This window comes from Aphis gossypii, chromosome 1 (assembly GCF_020184175.1).
Source record: "Aphis gossypii isolate Hap1 chromosome 1, ASM2018417v2, whole genome shotgun sequence".
In the NCBI taxonomy this organism is placed as follows: Eukaryota; Metazoa; Arthropoda; class Insecta; order Hemiptera; family Aphididae; genus Aphis; species Aphis gossypii.
In genome coordinates this window covers 55,673,430-55,688,365 of record NC_065530.1, presented here as the reverse complement: position 1 = coordinate 55,688,365, position 14,936 = coordinate 55,673,430, and the positions used below count along the sequence as shown (strand labels likewise).

At 28.6% G+C, this 14,936-nt stretch overlaps 3 protein-coding genes across 4 annotated transcripts in view; 2 read left to right on the top strand and 1 right to left on the bottom strand.

The window, feature by feature from the left end:
• LOC114127066 (protein Skeletor, isoforms B/C) overlaps positions 1-2,130 on the top strand; it is a 32,422-nt gene extending 30,292 nt beyond the window's left edge. The window contains exon 14 of the mRNA XM_027991180.2: positions 281-2,130. Within this exon, the coding sequence (XP_027846981.2) occupies positions 281-1,651 (1,371 nt within the window). The 3' untranslated portion in view covers positions 1,652-2,130. The remainder of the gene's footprint in view (positions 1-280) is intronic.
• LOC114127068 (PCI domain-containing protein 2) overlaps positions 1-14,936 on the bottom strand; it is a 564,778-nt gene that overhangs the window by 407,169 nt on the left and 142,673 nt on the right. The window lies entirely within an intron of this gene.
• On the top strand, positions 7,481-14,034 carry LOC114127071 (DDB1- and CUL4-associated factor 10). Of its 2 annotated transcripts, XM_027991186.2 has the most exons (9): positions 7,490-8,605; positions 8,698-9,019; positions 9,937-10,050; positions 10,481-10,678; positions 10,767-10,941; positions 11,542-11,691; positions 11,755-11,930; positions 11,991-12,172; positions 13,298-14,034. In XM_027991186.2, exons 2-9 carry the CDS (start codon positions 8,775-8,777, stop codon positions 13,975-13,977), a joined length of 1,920 nt encoding a protein of 639 aa, XP_027846987.2. In that variant the 5' UTR covers positions 7,490-8,605; positions 8,698-8,774; the 3' UTR covers positions 13,978-14,034. The 2 variants fall into 2 exon arrangements, with proteins under 2 accessions (XP_027846988.2, XP_027846987.2); XM_027991187.2 differs by having other exon boundaries at positions 7,481-9,019; positions 13,301-14,034.

Genomic DNA, 14,936 nt, shown 5'->3' with positions numbered 1-14,936 from the left:
ATGATTTGATAATTTAAAATATAAAAACATAAATATGTATATTTTTTTTAAACCCACGTTCGTCTATAAATTCAATAAATTTACTAAATATTTTAAAACAATTATAATATTATTTAATTTATTAATACTTTTATTTATTAAAATATAATTGATAATAATATATGCAAATTTGTTTGTAGATTCATTTATATATTATACTATAATTAATATATATATTTTTAATTTTTTTTTAGTACAATTTAAGATTAACAAATTATTTCAATTTTTTTTTTTTTTTTAGTGTTTCACACATCGTCACTTGGGTTGGAAAATTAACGTATTAGATGCATGTGATAAAGAACAACCTAACTCTGAACCTAGTGCGCCTGTTTCGGAAGATTTACAGTCCAGGGGTAGCATTCAATACACAACAAGAGTAAAACCAGATGTAGAGAATAAACAGTTTTTTAATAATAATGAACCTTTAAGAAATAACATCGACCTACAACCAGATCACAAAGGGCATAATATGCCATTAATCCCTAGCGCATTGGAAGAAAATCTTAGAACCGATTTTTATAAGTCACCAACTAATCGCGATCAGTATGTTTATAATAACTACAAATTTCCACCAGCCACGTCACAACAAAACACTCTTTACGCTTATCCAAATTCAAATTATACATATGGGAACGTGCCGTTTTATATGCCAAAATCTCACTACGGCAGTCCACAACCTGTGACATCTCCTACTTATAATTATATGTTACCGACATACAATATTAACAATAATAATTATAGACCCATTAGACAGCCAGTCATTCCAAATTTCCAAGCGCAACCTAATATTCTCCCAGACTATCATCCGACACAAATGGTTTTCACCCCTAAGCAGCCGGTCGCTGTAAAACACGGTTACCGGGTATCGGGTAAGAGATTGCCGGCAAATGGACCCATGCCTAATGGAGCTCATCACTCTGTCGTATTCAAGAAACCCGTTTACAAGTTTAACACACAATCGCCATTACCTTTAGTAAACCAATACAGTCCGGCGCCCCCTATTTCTCAGCCTATGCTCTCGGCCTATCCTGGTTATTTCCAACAGCAACAGCAACCGCTCATCCAGCAACAATTGCAACAACCAATGTTCTATCAACAGCAAAAGCCAATATTTTATCAGCAACAGCAACCACTAGTCCAGCAACCCAGCACTTCGGTGTCGCAGTCCGTTTCGGTATCGTATTCCTCGTCCAAACATCCGAAAAATCAACAAATGACTGGCTACGTACCAATTCAGAGCAGACAAGAAACCGATGTACAACAACACCAACCACAAGGTGGTTTCAACCCAAACACCGTAGTAGTCGAGGGTGGTTTCAAACCAATATTACCCGGTGGTAGTGGTATTCTTCAAGACAGGTCAGACAAAGAAATCAGTGATACTGCGGGCGATTTTGATGAATCAGCGACGGTGAGGCATTATGAAAAGAAAATGAGCAAAAAACTAATATCTAGAAAACCCACGGCTAAGCACGTGGACGTCATAACAAAAGAGGACACTAAGGAACCACAAAATACAATTGCCACTACAACCGAAAACGTAGACTACGAAAACAGAACGAACACGGAAAACACCATGGAATTGAATCAAACTACCGGAATACTTGTTTAATAATAATATAATATAATAGATAGAAATCTATTTATACATTAATGCCATCGTATTTGCCCATTCGGCGTTATACCTTATACTTATTAATTATTATATTAAATAAAATAATGTTATTTTAAAAATTAATATTAAATATAGGTAGTAGTAAATATATTTTTTTTACAAACATTTACTTATTAGTTTGTTGCACTTTAATTATTTTTAAAAAAACTATTTGTTATAAGTTTAATAGTTTATTACATTATAATTTAAGTACTTTTTTTATTTGGCTTAAAATATGCCATTAAAATAACACGTTCATAAATACGAATATGCCTGTTATTTATTTATTTTAGACTTAAATTCTTCCATATTTTAATTAATTTAAATAATATTCCTAATGAAAAAAAAATAATAAGCTTTTATTTGTACAATATAATATCACTCATTACATTTTTACGAATTGATATTATTAATACATATACTTGTTATTATTATCATTATTATTGTTATTTATTCTTTGGTTGGTAATGCACTTGTCCTAATTTCGATTTTTAAGAATATTTAAATATTACATTTTCAAATACTTAAATTTTCACCATTTAATAAGAACCTATAATTGCTAAATAGTAATACTAACTTTTTTAAATTATAAATACGCTATATGTATTTTATTGTAAGTCTATAAATTGATTCAGAGGATAATATTTACGAACATTTGTTTTTATTTAAATTGAAAATCAAACGATCAGTCATAGTTATTAAATTTTAATAAATTAATATTAGGTACATAATGACATTAATTTTCAAATCATTATATCCTCTATAGTCTATATCTTATAAAAGTCTTATAGACTATTATCATTAGCATATAGTTTTAAAACTTAATAATTCAGAAATCACTCAATAATATTATATTATAATACCATTTTAAAAGTTTAGGAAATACGTGTGTTCAATTTATGATATTATTGATATTCCTGGTAAAAAGTAAAATAATTATTTTATTTTTACATTATTTATATAACTACTGCATTATAAACATACTCATTTCTAACAATGTGATTACTACTGCTGTAGATTTTACAAAGATGGGATTTTATTTATTTTTTTTTTATTATTTCTTTATAACCACTGGTCTAGATCAAAAGGAGTTATCTAGAAGTTGTAAGCAGAAACTTTTTAGATCAAAAATTTCATCTGGTTGATACTTTATAGAAATTATTTTTCGATTTTCACTGCAGTTGGTAGTTTCCACAAGTATAAAAGCGATAAACAAATCGCAAAAATATTTTTCCATACGGTGGCTTGCCCATTTTTAACTAACCCATTATTTAAAATATTATAACCAAGGTCCCGGAAGACTTATATCATTGTCACAAATTATTTTTAATTTAGTATAATTGTTATTAAGCATACTAGGTAATATCATATCACATAATTATAATTTATTCGGGTAAATTATTTCAACTTGATTTAGATATCTCAGAAATATTGCAATTTTGAAAATTGTTGCTTAATTTTTTATCAAATGTATCATTTTTACTGCAAAAACCAAAAATAAAAAAAATCCAAGCTCATTTATTTAAGTATTTTATGAACTATATTTAAAAATTTATGAAAGTATAATCAATAAGAGGGTTTTCCGTGGAACACTTCTAATTTAAATTTTATCAAATACCTATTAAGTATTTTCTATTATCACACGACAATATTTTTTGTAATATCTAACTAGTCCAATAACCTATGGCATAATATATCCTATATCTTGACCATAATATAATTTTGAGATGCTAATATTTGATAGATATAACAAAGTGGAAAATTGAAAGCAAATATAAGTCCTGGCAATTTTTTTATTTGATGAACAACAAACATATTGTATACTTTTTTAAACATCAAATTATTGAAAAACGTAATTCTTAACTGAAGATTAGAATCAATTATACATCAAGAATCAAGATTCGGGTTAAAGATAAATGTCAAACATTCAGACCTATACCCAATGTATGGTGATCGCTGGACAGGCGCGTACACAAGGGGGGGTTTTAGGGGTTCAAACCCCCCCGAAATTTCAGGAAATAAGTTTTATTATTTATAACCTTAGGTTAGATTATATAAGAATAAAAATTTAAAACCAAAACCCCCCCCCCAAAATATTTTTTTGTGTACGCGCCTGTCGCTGGACGTCGTCACGTATGAAAATAGGTGTGAACAAAATAGTTGACCCCCGAAATGAAGTTTCAAATTTTCAATCGGAAACGAAACCATACCTTTAATCGTAATAGATGACGACACGAGATTACAGCAGTTACAGATAGGCAATCAAATGTACTCCATTTCCTTAGTATATTATTTTCTGACACATTTATTTCGTTATAAATTGTGTATATTTTGTTTTATTGATTAACATAATAAATTATGACTGCTTCATTTTTATTTGAAGCATTTCAACTTAAAAATTTTCAACTAGATTTCTATCAGCAAACAAAAAAAAACTGCCTCATTTCGGTTTATGGGTATAGCATTGAAAATTATCACCTTTAGTTATATGAGCCACAATCTTAATAATGACAATATTGATTATAGTGATATGACAATTAATTGATAATGTGGTGCCTCAAAACTAAATATGGCAGTTTTGTTATTCCAATTCTTATTGCTAAACTACCATAACCTATTTTTTCTGTATTTTGCTGGGTGTTAACTAAATAGAATAACATCAATACAAAAATATTGTAAGTTTCGGGTAACATGGATAATTGTAAAATATAAAAACTAAAGCTTACCAAAAGTAACCATTTTGGAAAACATTTTAAAATTTAATTTCCTCAGAACTGTATTTTGAGTGGTGGCAGTCTTAAAACTAGGAACAATGTGTAGATTTATTGTGGTACATCAAAAATCGATTTCAAAGTTTCAAACGGTGATGCACCATTTCTATGAAAGTTGGATTAAACAATAAACGTTATATTGTGCAGGTAGATTGTTCAAGAGAAAAATCAACAGTACTGAAAACCAAAAACGATTGCTCAATCGCTGTAGTACCTACGTAATAGTACAACACGTAGAATACAACTTGGCTTTTTAAAGAAGAAATCTGGGCGTATCAACAATACGTATCGACTCAAAATCGATAGTTCAAAATGTTACTTAACGTAGGTACATGTAACTTTTTGAACTATCAGTAATGCTGATATACGATATTCTAGGAATACATTACTAGTATCGGAGCAGTATCGAACTCAGATCTTGACACTAGTCAAGTACCTACTGGTACGTAACTACAAAGTACTTAATTAACTAACAATAATCGATCCAAGAGCCAAGGGGATTCAAAAGTGAGGAATGCCAATTTTTCAAATTATGAAACAACAAAAATATTCAATATTCATAAAAAAAAAATTCATTAAATAATATAAAACTTTAATTTGTATTATAATAATACATTAATACATTATAGATGATAATTAATGTTAATTTATCATCGGAATGAGAAGTAAATATTTATTAGGAGCTGTATTTACCATTGAATAACAAACGAAGATTAGAAATAGTTCGACTATGTAGCTAATTTGTTAACAAATTATACAAATGCAGTGGCACAGTTAAAAACTTTATTTATAGTATTAATATTATATTATAGTATACATATAGACTATAGTTACTTGATTATATTGCGTTCTCCTCAACCCACTACATTATGTTAAAACAATAATTTTTTTTTAACAATAGACAAACTGACAAATTATAATAATTATTAGTTCACATACAGCATACTGTGTATACATGATATATACAACAATATTTATCACCAAAAAAACATGAATAATTCAATATACTTCATCTATTAATAATATAATATAGTCGCAGTAGATATAAATAATTTCGCATTTATTTTTACACGATTGTGCAGTTTATAATATACGCAATACGCATTGATAAATAATATGACTAAAATATGTATAGTCAATCGACGAATAAATTAATTTTTATTTCCCCATTCATTCTACTGTGATTAAATTTAATTCGACCTAAGGAAATTAAATTGTAATTAATATTATTTCAGTACAAATGTTCAAGTTTAATCATAATTCATAATGCATAGCGGCTGTTCTTAAATAATCATTTTTTAATTAATGGACTGTGTAATTAAAATATTTATGACAAAATTATTATTATTATTATTATTTTTTTTGTTTGTACAAAATCATTTAACCGTGACTTATACTTCGTAAGTCATACATTTAAATATTTAATGTTTAATTTATACAGATGTTTTAACTATAATATAATAAACTATTGTTTTGTTTAATTCCATATTTTATAATACCATGGTCCATGGTCATGTTATAATACAACCTAATAGGTTGTAGATCAATAACTATAGATAAAAATACTAATATCCATATTTACTTAAGACTTTAATAGATACAGATTCAAAATTCTATATTATATTTAAAACTTCATTCCATTTTTAATTTTATTTAAATACCTAAGGTTTGAAAATGTAATACAAATAATACATGCAATGTCCTTTCAAAGTGTATAATATTGTGTATACAATGTAGGTACACACCCCATTCCCTCATCCGCAATAAAGCAAATTACAATACCAAATAATAAACGATAAAGAAATGATACTAAGATAAAAAAGAAAATAATAGCCTATTGATTATACCAGCAATTATTCAAGAATATCATGTGAACTCTGGTTTAAAATGGTATAATTTATCATAAATAATAATATAGATGTCTACCTATCTAAAAGCAAGATAATGTTTTAATAACATCAAATTCTTGTAATGATTACAAGATGATATTGGTCCATTTGATCTTTTTTATTTCTTTATTAGTTATTACTGCTCTATTTAACCACTTCTAAGGATTAAGATATAATTAAAGAGGTTCAGGATCCGGAGGAGTATATTATAATACAATACATAAGCAATACACATTATAAAAGGACGTTTATAAATTTAACTTAAAAATCTTGTTACATATGGGTTTAATAATTAAAGTAATTATATCTTAGAAATCCTAGACCTCTTTTTTGTATAATTTATTATCATCATTCATCACTCACCAATTTACTATTTTTTTTTCAAAGTTCCCGAGTAGCAGTGTTGCAGCCGTTTTATGACTTTTATGTGTATCGATCATATCACTCATATTCATTCAGCTCTATTCAATTATAATAATAAAGTTTTAAGAAATAAGTAAATAACGTATACAGAAAAATCAAAAGATCAAAATCTTACTCAACAGTTATAGGTAGCGAAGCAATAGACAAACACCGATAATAATATTATAATAAGTGAGTGATGAGTGATGTGGGACGGGCCTACGTGTAAACTGTAAAGGCTAGGTACCGGGCCAAAGCGTAGATATACCAAAGGATATATAAATACGGCGAAGCCGACATTGGAAGACCGCTTATAGCTCGCGAATCGCGATCATAACTTTTATATTTATAAACTTTGTAGGAGGGGGGCGAGTTGTGCAACTGCGTTTATATACCTATTAGTTAATAATATTTTTGTTGTTCCTATCGATACCGTAGCGATCGGATCGATCGACGAAAACCCCCACTCGAGCCGAAAATAATAGTAAATTGTAAATATAATATAGTTGAAGTTTAATGTCTAATATTTTAGTTGTGATGAATTATTAGTACTACGGGACGACTATAAAATAAATAATTATGATTCATAAATACAATATTAATAATACTATTATGGGCGGCGGCGTCGTCGTAACCGAGTAGAACGGCGAGCGCGTAAGAATAGTAATAATAAAAACAAAACAAAATCCCCGACGAATTCCGCGGCGTCGGTGAAAACGCGCGAAACACTTTCCAATTTAGCGTTTTTTTTTTTTTTTCGTTCTCCGCGCCGCGCCGTGCACGCGATAATAACACAATATTATTTTCGACGATCTGTGACAAAACGAGTGGTCACAGTAAGCTCGGCCGAGACGAAAAACGTTCGACTACGATAATAATTATAATATTATCATCGGTGGTTACTCATCGTAATTTTATCGATTGCCGGCGGTTTTCGTTTTTTTTTATCTTAAACGTTGACCACTGTTGTACACACAATAGTATATACTATATACAAAGCCGCTTTATCGTGCCGCCAAAGTCGCGACCGATATATTCTCTATCGTGTTCGAAAATACGTCCGACGACTTCATCACGGACGTTATTACAATTATTATTATTGCGTTGCGACACGGCGTACGCGCAAAACTATCGCGTCCGTCGGGCTCGTGCCGTCGTCGCGCGTTACGTAAGCGTATTTTCACCGAATGCACACCGTCGTCGCAGCTGCAGCTGTTGTCGAGAATCAAACGAAACAACAGCCTACTCCGCTCGTGACCGGTAAGTCGCGATTTTGTGGGCACAGTGGACGGCGCACGCGGCACGCCACCTCCAATAGGCATGACAGCGTCGAATCGACCCACAGACGAACGTGCTTAACGCATCGGGCGCGTGTTTCTCGTGATATTTCGCCGTGTCGTTGTTGTTTGTGTACATTAGCGAGCGTGTTGACCGTAGTTCGTAAACCGCATAGGCAATGATTTGATAATAATAATTTATTATAATATTATCATCGTCTCAGCTTTACACGTTTGTCACGTATGAGAGAGATTGTTTTTGATTTCGACGCCATGGACCATGGACTATTGTAGTGTGTACGTCTGGTCGACTCACTGACGGGCGTCGGGCGGCGACGACGACGACGACGACACGCATCATCGGATCACGATTTTGATAAACTGATAACGACACCACGGTACCGTTGATAACGAAAAGTTATATTATTATTTTTTCGCTGATAGCCACTACTCAACTCTCGATTTCTATTGCGCTAAGTCGATACTGCTGATGCACTCAACATGAAAATTTAACGTCGAACCCCGGACCGCGACTATTTTCCTAGGATATCGTCTGTTCCTCCTCTTCTTGTTGTAAGTCGTGAAGCGACTTTTGTCTTCGATAGCTTTTGAAAAATTGTGATTTCACAAAGTACCTACGCTTAGCGGTGGTTCGTCTTCCATAGGTGCATAACGCTTGGTTTCATGTACGTTGATCGTATGCATTAACAGCCTCGTTGTCGCCGTTGTCGTCACCATCGTCATGAGTACGACATATTATGATGCGGACAGTTTACTGAGTGTCAAACGCAGACGTACCTGTAACTTCCGTGACACGTATTTGCGTAACCGCGAGTATGGCTTCCGACCCAAGTTTGGCGATCAAAGTCGTTTACACTGCGAAATGTATACATCAATATATCCCATCGCTAAATGGGAATATGACAACTCAAACAGCGACATCATCAATCCAGCTGGTATATTCAATTTGGAATTCTCTCCAGATGGGTAAGCAATAAGCATTATCATTTACTATATTCCTATTTTTTTTATATATTTTTAAATTTATTATTTTTATATGGCCAGTTAGTTGTACATGATTGTATGTATCAATGTTGTCACAATATATTGCTTTAAAGCAATTGACTTATCGAGACCTTTTTTTTTTTTTTTTGATAATTTTAGACATAAATAGTAGAATATAACACATAATAATATATTTAAAATTGTAAACAAGCACAAGTGATGGATTATAATTTATAGGTATTAAGTGGTCTTGATTGAAGAAGCCATCCATTGATGAAACTTCATAAAGACATATTTAAAAAACTGCAAAAGAATATCATTTTAAATCGTTTAGAAAATACCATGTATACCATTTCTTATTTCTTTTTTCAATATTTAAGCTTCTGTAAATCTATTTACAACGATTTCTGTACTATCATTGAATAAAATCTATATTAGGTAAATACATTTAAAACAATTTTTTAATTTTCAAACTTGAAATTTATAAATATATAACTTTTGTTGGTAATACACATGTTACTCTAATATTTAAGTATCTAAAAAAAAAACTAATAACCTTTCTGATCATGGTCAATTATATATAGTAAAGGTACTTATATATATAATAAAATGACTAATACCAATTATAACCTTCACCTTTGATTAAAATATTTTTAGCCATAGCAATATTTTCAAAAATAATACAGTTACAATTAATTTAATATACCTAACTCCATAGAGTTTTTTATAAAAATATAATTTTCTATGAAACATTATTCAAAAATATTCAATGAGTTTATTGAAACACTTTAAAAAAAAAAAACAAATAAAAATTACAAATTATGATCTTTTTAAAAATTTACAACAGTTTATTTATAATTAAGATAAATTACTTATTGATAATTCAATTAATTTTCTAGGAAAATATTGGCAGCAGCATGTGAAAAGAAGAGCATTATGTTATTTGATCCTGTAACTCAACAGTATATAACATCAATAAAAAAAGCACATAATGATTGTGTTAATTGTATAAAGTAAGCACTCAATTATTTGTAAATCTATAATGTTCTTTTTATAAATAAAATTTTAATTAAATAGAAGAAAAGTACCATGTTATATATATCATTATGATTAGAGGGACACTTAACCTATGTCCTAGGTATAATACAATATGTTAATTTTTTACATTTAAAACATCTTTTTTTACGGATATTTTGAAAAAATGTATTAATAATTTAGTGTATTGTTTTAAAAATTATTTTCCAAGTATTATTTTGCAGCAAAATATAGAGTTAAAACTAATAAAATTTTTAGAATTTAAAGCATTTATTTATAGTTCAGTAATGTTATTTTATTACATATAAATGTAGGTAAATGTGTTGTTATCCCTGTTTTTATAAAGTTCCTAAACATTGATAATAGTCATTAAAATTATGTCTTATCATTATCTATGATTTATTCTAGGTTTTTAGATTCTCGAATGTTTGCAACTTGTAGTGATGATACAACAATAGCATTATGGGATGTTCGAAATCTTAAAGACAATATAAGAGTATTGAGAGGGCATTGCAATTGGGTTAAAAGTATTGAATATTCAGCAAAAGACAATTTACTTGTTTCCAGTGGATTTGATGGGCAAATTTACACATGGGATATTAATAGGTAAATATACTTTATGTGATCAGTAGTATAATAGTTAACATGAATATTAAAGTGTATTTAATTAAATTATTATTTGTTTTTGATGTAGTTACTCAGAAGAAGGAAGAGTTCCTAATAACTCTGTATGTCACATTAATGGACTTATGCGTATTAAACTTCTTCCTGATTCTAGCAAGTTAATTGTTTGTACGACAAGTGGCTTCATATTACTTATAAACAATTTAGACTTGGAAACACTTGGTGCAGATATTCAAGGATTCAAAGTAATTTTTATATTTAAAATATCTATTAATTATTAGTTTTTATTTGCATAATAGTACAGTTATAATAGTAATAATTAATAATGGCTAAAAACTTTCTAAACAAATTTTTATTACTTGAAACTACAAAAACTACAATAACATTAATTACTTTGATAAGAAAAAAGATCACATAATTATATTCTAATAATATACCTAGATTACCACATTTGGTATTGTAATTTTTATATTTGTTTCCTATAGTATTATTTTACAGTAAATAATTCCACAAAAACTATTTATTATTTGTTTAAAGTTAAAACTTATTTAGTATCATTATTCTACTCTTGCATTTTTATCAATATTTTGAGTTAAAAATTAATGCTACTAAAATTATTTTGTTATTTAAATGAGCTTAAAAAATAATAATTATGAAACGGTGTTTGTGATTGCTGTGATTATTAGATACTTTGTTTTCAATTTAATATGAATAATGTTTTTATCTATTTAAATTTTATTTTTAGAGGCTTATATTTTAAATTTCTTTGCTTTAACAAATATATCTTATTATAATTTTGAATGGTTATTTAAACATTATTAAGTACCTAAAAATATTATTTCTAGCCAAATATGTATCGTTTGATGCAGCTAAGTAAAACTACCATTCCTAATGCAGCTGCACACACACACATGTTTACTCGTGATAAAAATCGTGTTGAATTCATCGTAGATTTTCCTAGGAATGATGATGCTGAAATAATATCTTCTATCCAGGTAATGCTTTCGCATGTATATATTTTATTATCAAAATAATTTAAATAAACATTTTAATATCAGGTACATCCACAAGGTTGGAATGTATTAAGTCGAAATGTTACCACTGATGAACAGTCTGAATGGACATGTGTACATGATATACAAGACTTTGCCATTCCTAAACAACAAAGTGAACCTGAAGAACTAAGTTCTGAAGAAGCAAATTCATTGGAACATTCTTTAGCTGATGACCCAATGTAATCAATAATTAAAAATACATTTTGAAAATGATCTATAAATTTCTTTTCATATTTCAGGGAAGGAAGATTTCACCGACGTACACATGTTGTGATTCCTCGAGACATTAATGTTGGAATAACTAGTATGATACCATTTTCTGTGTTAGGACCATCTAGAGGCAATCGCCAAGCTGACTTATGGGAAGCAATGATGAATGTTAATAGTGGTAATCGCATAAGAAGTTTAAGATATTTATCAGGCATGTATAATATACTATTATAATATTAAATATCTAATATATTTACTTTCATGTAATATTTTTTTTCCAATTAAGTTAGTTAATTTTACTGTATGCGTTACCCATAAGTTATGACTTGTGACTGAAAAATACTTATTACTAAAACTGCAGTAACAATCAAAAAAATATATATTATAATATATGTATATTTTTTATAAACAATTGAAGTTCAAATTTGGATGAAATTAGATATTTTAATAAAGAATTCAGAATAATAATTTTAATATTTTTTTTGTAAATCAATAATATTTATCATGGAAACTTGAAACTTTTATTTACAATATTAATCAAATCCGCCATGTTATCTTAACAATACTAAATTTAAAGATTTTTATTCCTTCAAAAGGCAATGGTAGGCAATGATTATGAGACTTAAAGATAAGTCATTTATGAAATATCTGTGTAGAATGTGTAGATATACATTGGTATTTTATGTTAACACAATCATATGTTATTTAATTTTCCCTAGTTAATGTCTGTTGAAGCAATAAAACCAGTACTTACTTATTTAATATATTCAGATTACAATTAAACTATATATTAGTTGTATCCATACATGCCTACACATAAATAACTTTTATTGCAGATGGGTCTGACAGACAGCAGCTCATTTTATATATGTACAAAAGAATGGTTTACTTTTAGCCTGAAAAACTATAAATTATTTTTGTAAAACTATTTTTATTTTAGAATATTATTGATTTACACATCTGGAATATTATACTTTTCATATTTTTTAAATGTTATCCACTCTTAAATCTTAATCACTTAATGATTACTAACTTAAGTTGATTTACTTTTTATTTTTATACAGTATTTTTTTCTTACATTTTGAATTGGACAAATAAGAAAAACAATGATAAGTATTTAAAGTTTAAAGTAGGAAATTGCATAATAACCTTTAAATTTTGCTATTTATCTCAAATTTAAATATTGAAACATTAAATCATACAAAATACTTATTAAAATAAAATTGTATGACTAGGATAATATTTTGAGACAACAAAGTATTATAATAATATTCTACTTTAAATATTGATTTTATGTGTTACTTAATAATTATTATTTAAAAATGATATGTTTTAGAAGGACGAGAACGAATATTAGGAACATATTCTGGTGTACGAATTGTACGTAGTGCAACTGGATTACAAGAACAAGAACAAGAAGACATGGAAGAAATAATAGCAGATGATGATACCACTTCAGAGCGATTAGTCACAGTATTATTTAACCGAAATACTAATCGTATGACTCCTGATATTAGAATGCGTAATTATACACCCCCAAATTCTAGAAATGATATAACTCGTCCAAGTAGACGTAATACCGTAGAAGTAGGAACTGGTACAGACACAGTGGTGTTTATTGGCAATAGGCAACGACGTAACAACTTTGTTCTCAATTGTATGAATAGATTTCAAGTGCCCCATAATCATAAAATACATAAAAATTTTAACCGTCTTACACATTATATTGAAGAGGCAAATGTGGGTAGAGGGTACATCAAAGAACTTTGTTATTCTAGCGATGGACGTATAATATGCTCTCCCTTCAGTCACGGAGTAAGACTATTATCATTTTCACCCAACTGTGATGAATTGTCTACTTTGCAACCAAAACTGCCAGGTGTAAAACTTCATGAGATTGGTACAAATGTTTCTCATGCTAACATTGTACTTTGTACCAAATTCTCACCGGTCCATCCTTTGCTCGTATCAGGTTGTTTAGCTGGTCGAATTGTTTGGTACCAACCGAGACTATAATACTTAATGACTATAATATTGTATGTATTTTATGTTTTTTTATTTAAAATCTATTATTCAAGATTTGTATAATAAATCTTTTGTTTGTCTTAACATTAAAACTTATGCCACTGTATTTATAAGACATACAAAGACAACATATCTTCTCATGTATAAATATGTTACTTGTATCGAATATGTCACCAATTTTTTTCTTAATCAATATTTAAGGTCTAGTGTACATTAAATGAGTAGTTTTTTTTTATACGGATGTAATTAACTATATCAAAGTTAGTCACTTGTATTCAAAAGATGTATGCTCAATAAGTAAGAGACTGTATAAAAATCATGTATTCTTGTCTTACTTTTTTTCCTTTAAAAATAAGTTTAAGTGATCGCAATAATATGATTTTTTTACCTAGGTAATTTCTAACAGTTGTACAATTTGCAATACCATCCTTTTTTTTATACTACTAGACCTTAAGAGCAATGCAGTGGCTTTTTTATAGTACAACAATAATCTCAGTTTTCATAAAATCTTTACAACTTATTGATACAATAAGCATTAGTAAAAATTTTACTGAGTGGATCATGTATGATGTATCTACTAGACTAGTTGATATTTTACAAAGTTCTTAAAAAACTAACATCAATGGAATTAATATGGTCTTCAACAATAATTGTTTATCGTGATAAATATTATTAAATCTCACAATTTATTTCGATAATAGTATAAATAACTATTGATTTTTTTATCGTTGTTGAACCCTTAATAAAGAACTTTTGGTGAAAAGAATTACAACCTACTGTTACTATTATAATAATCTCGGGTAAGTGCATTCTAGCTTTGTCTAATAATTATAAGGTGCCTTAATAAATAATTTTTGTTTTGTCTACATAGTAAATGTTATTGACACTTATAAATAAGAATTTTGTGCTAGGTTCTCTTTGTAACATAATATTTTTCTGATAATAATGTA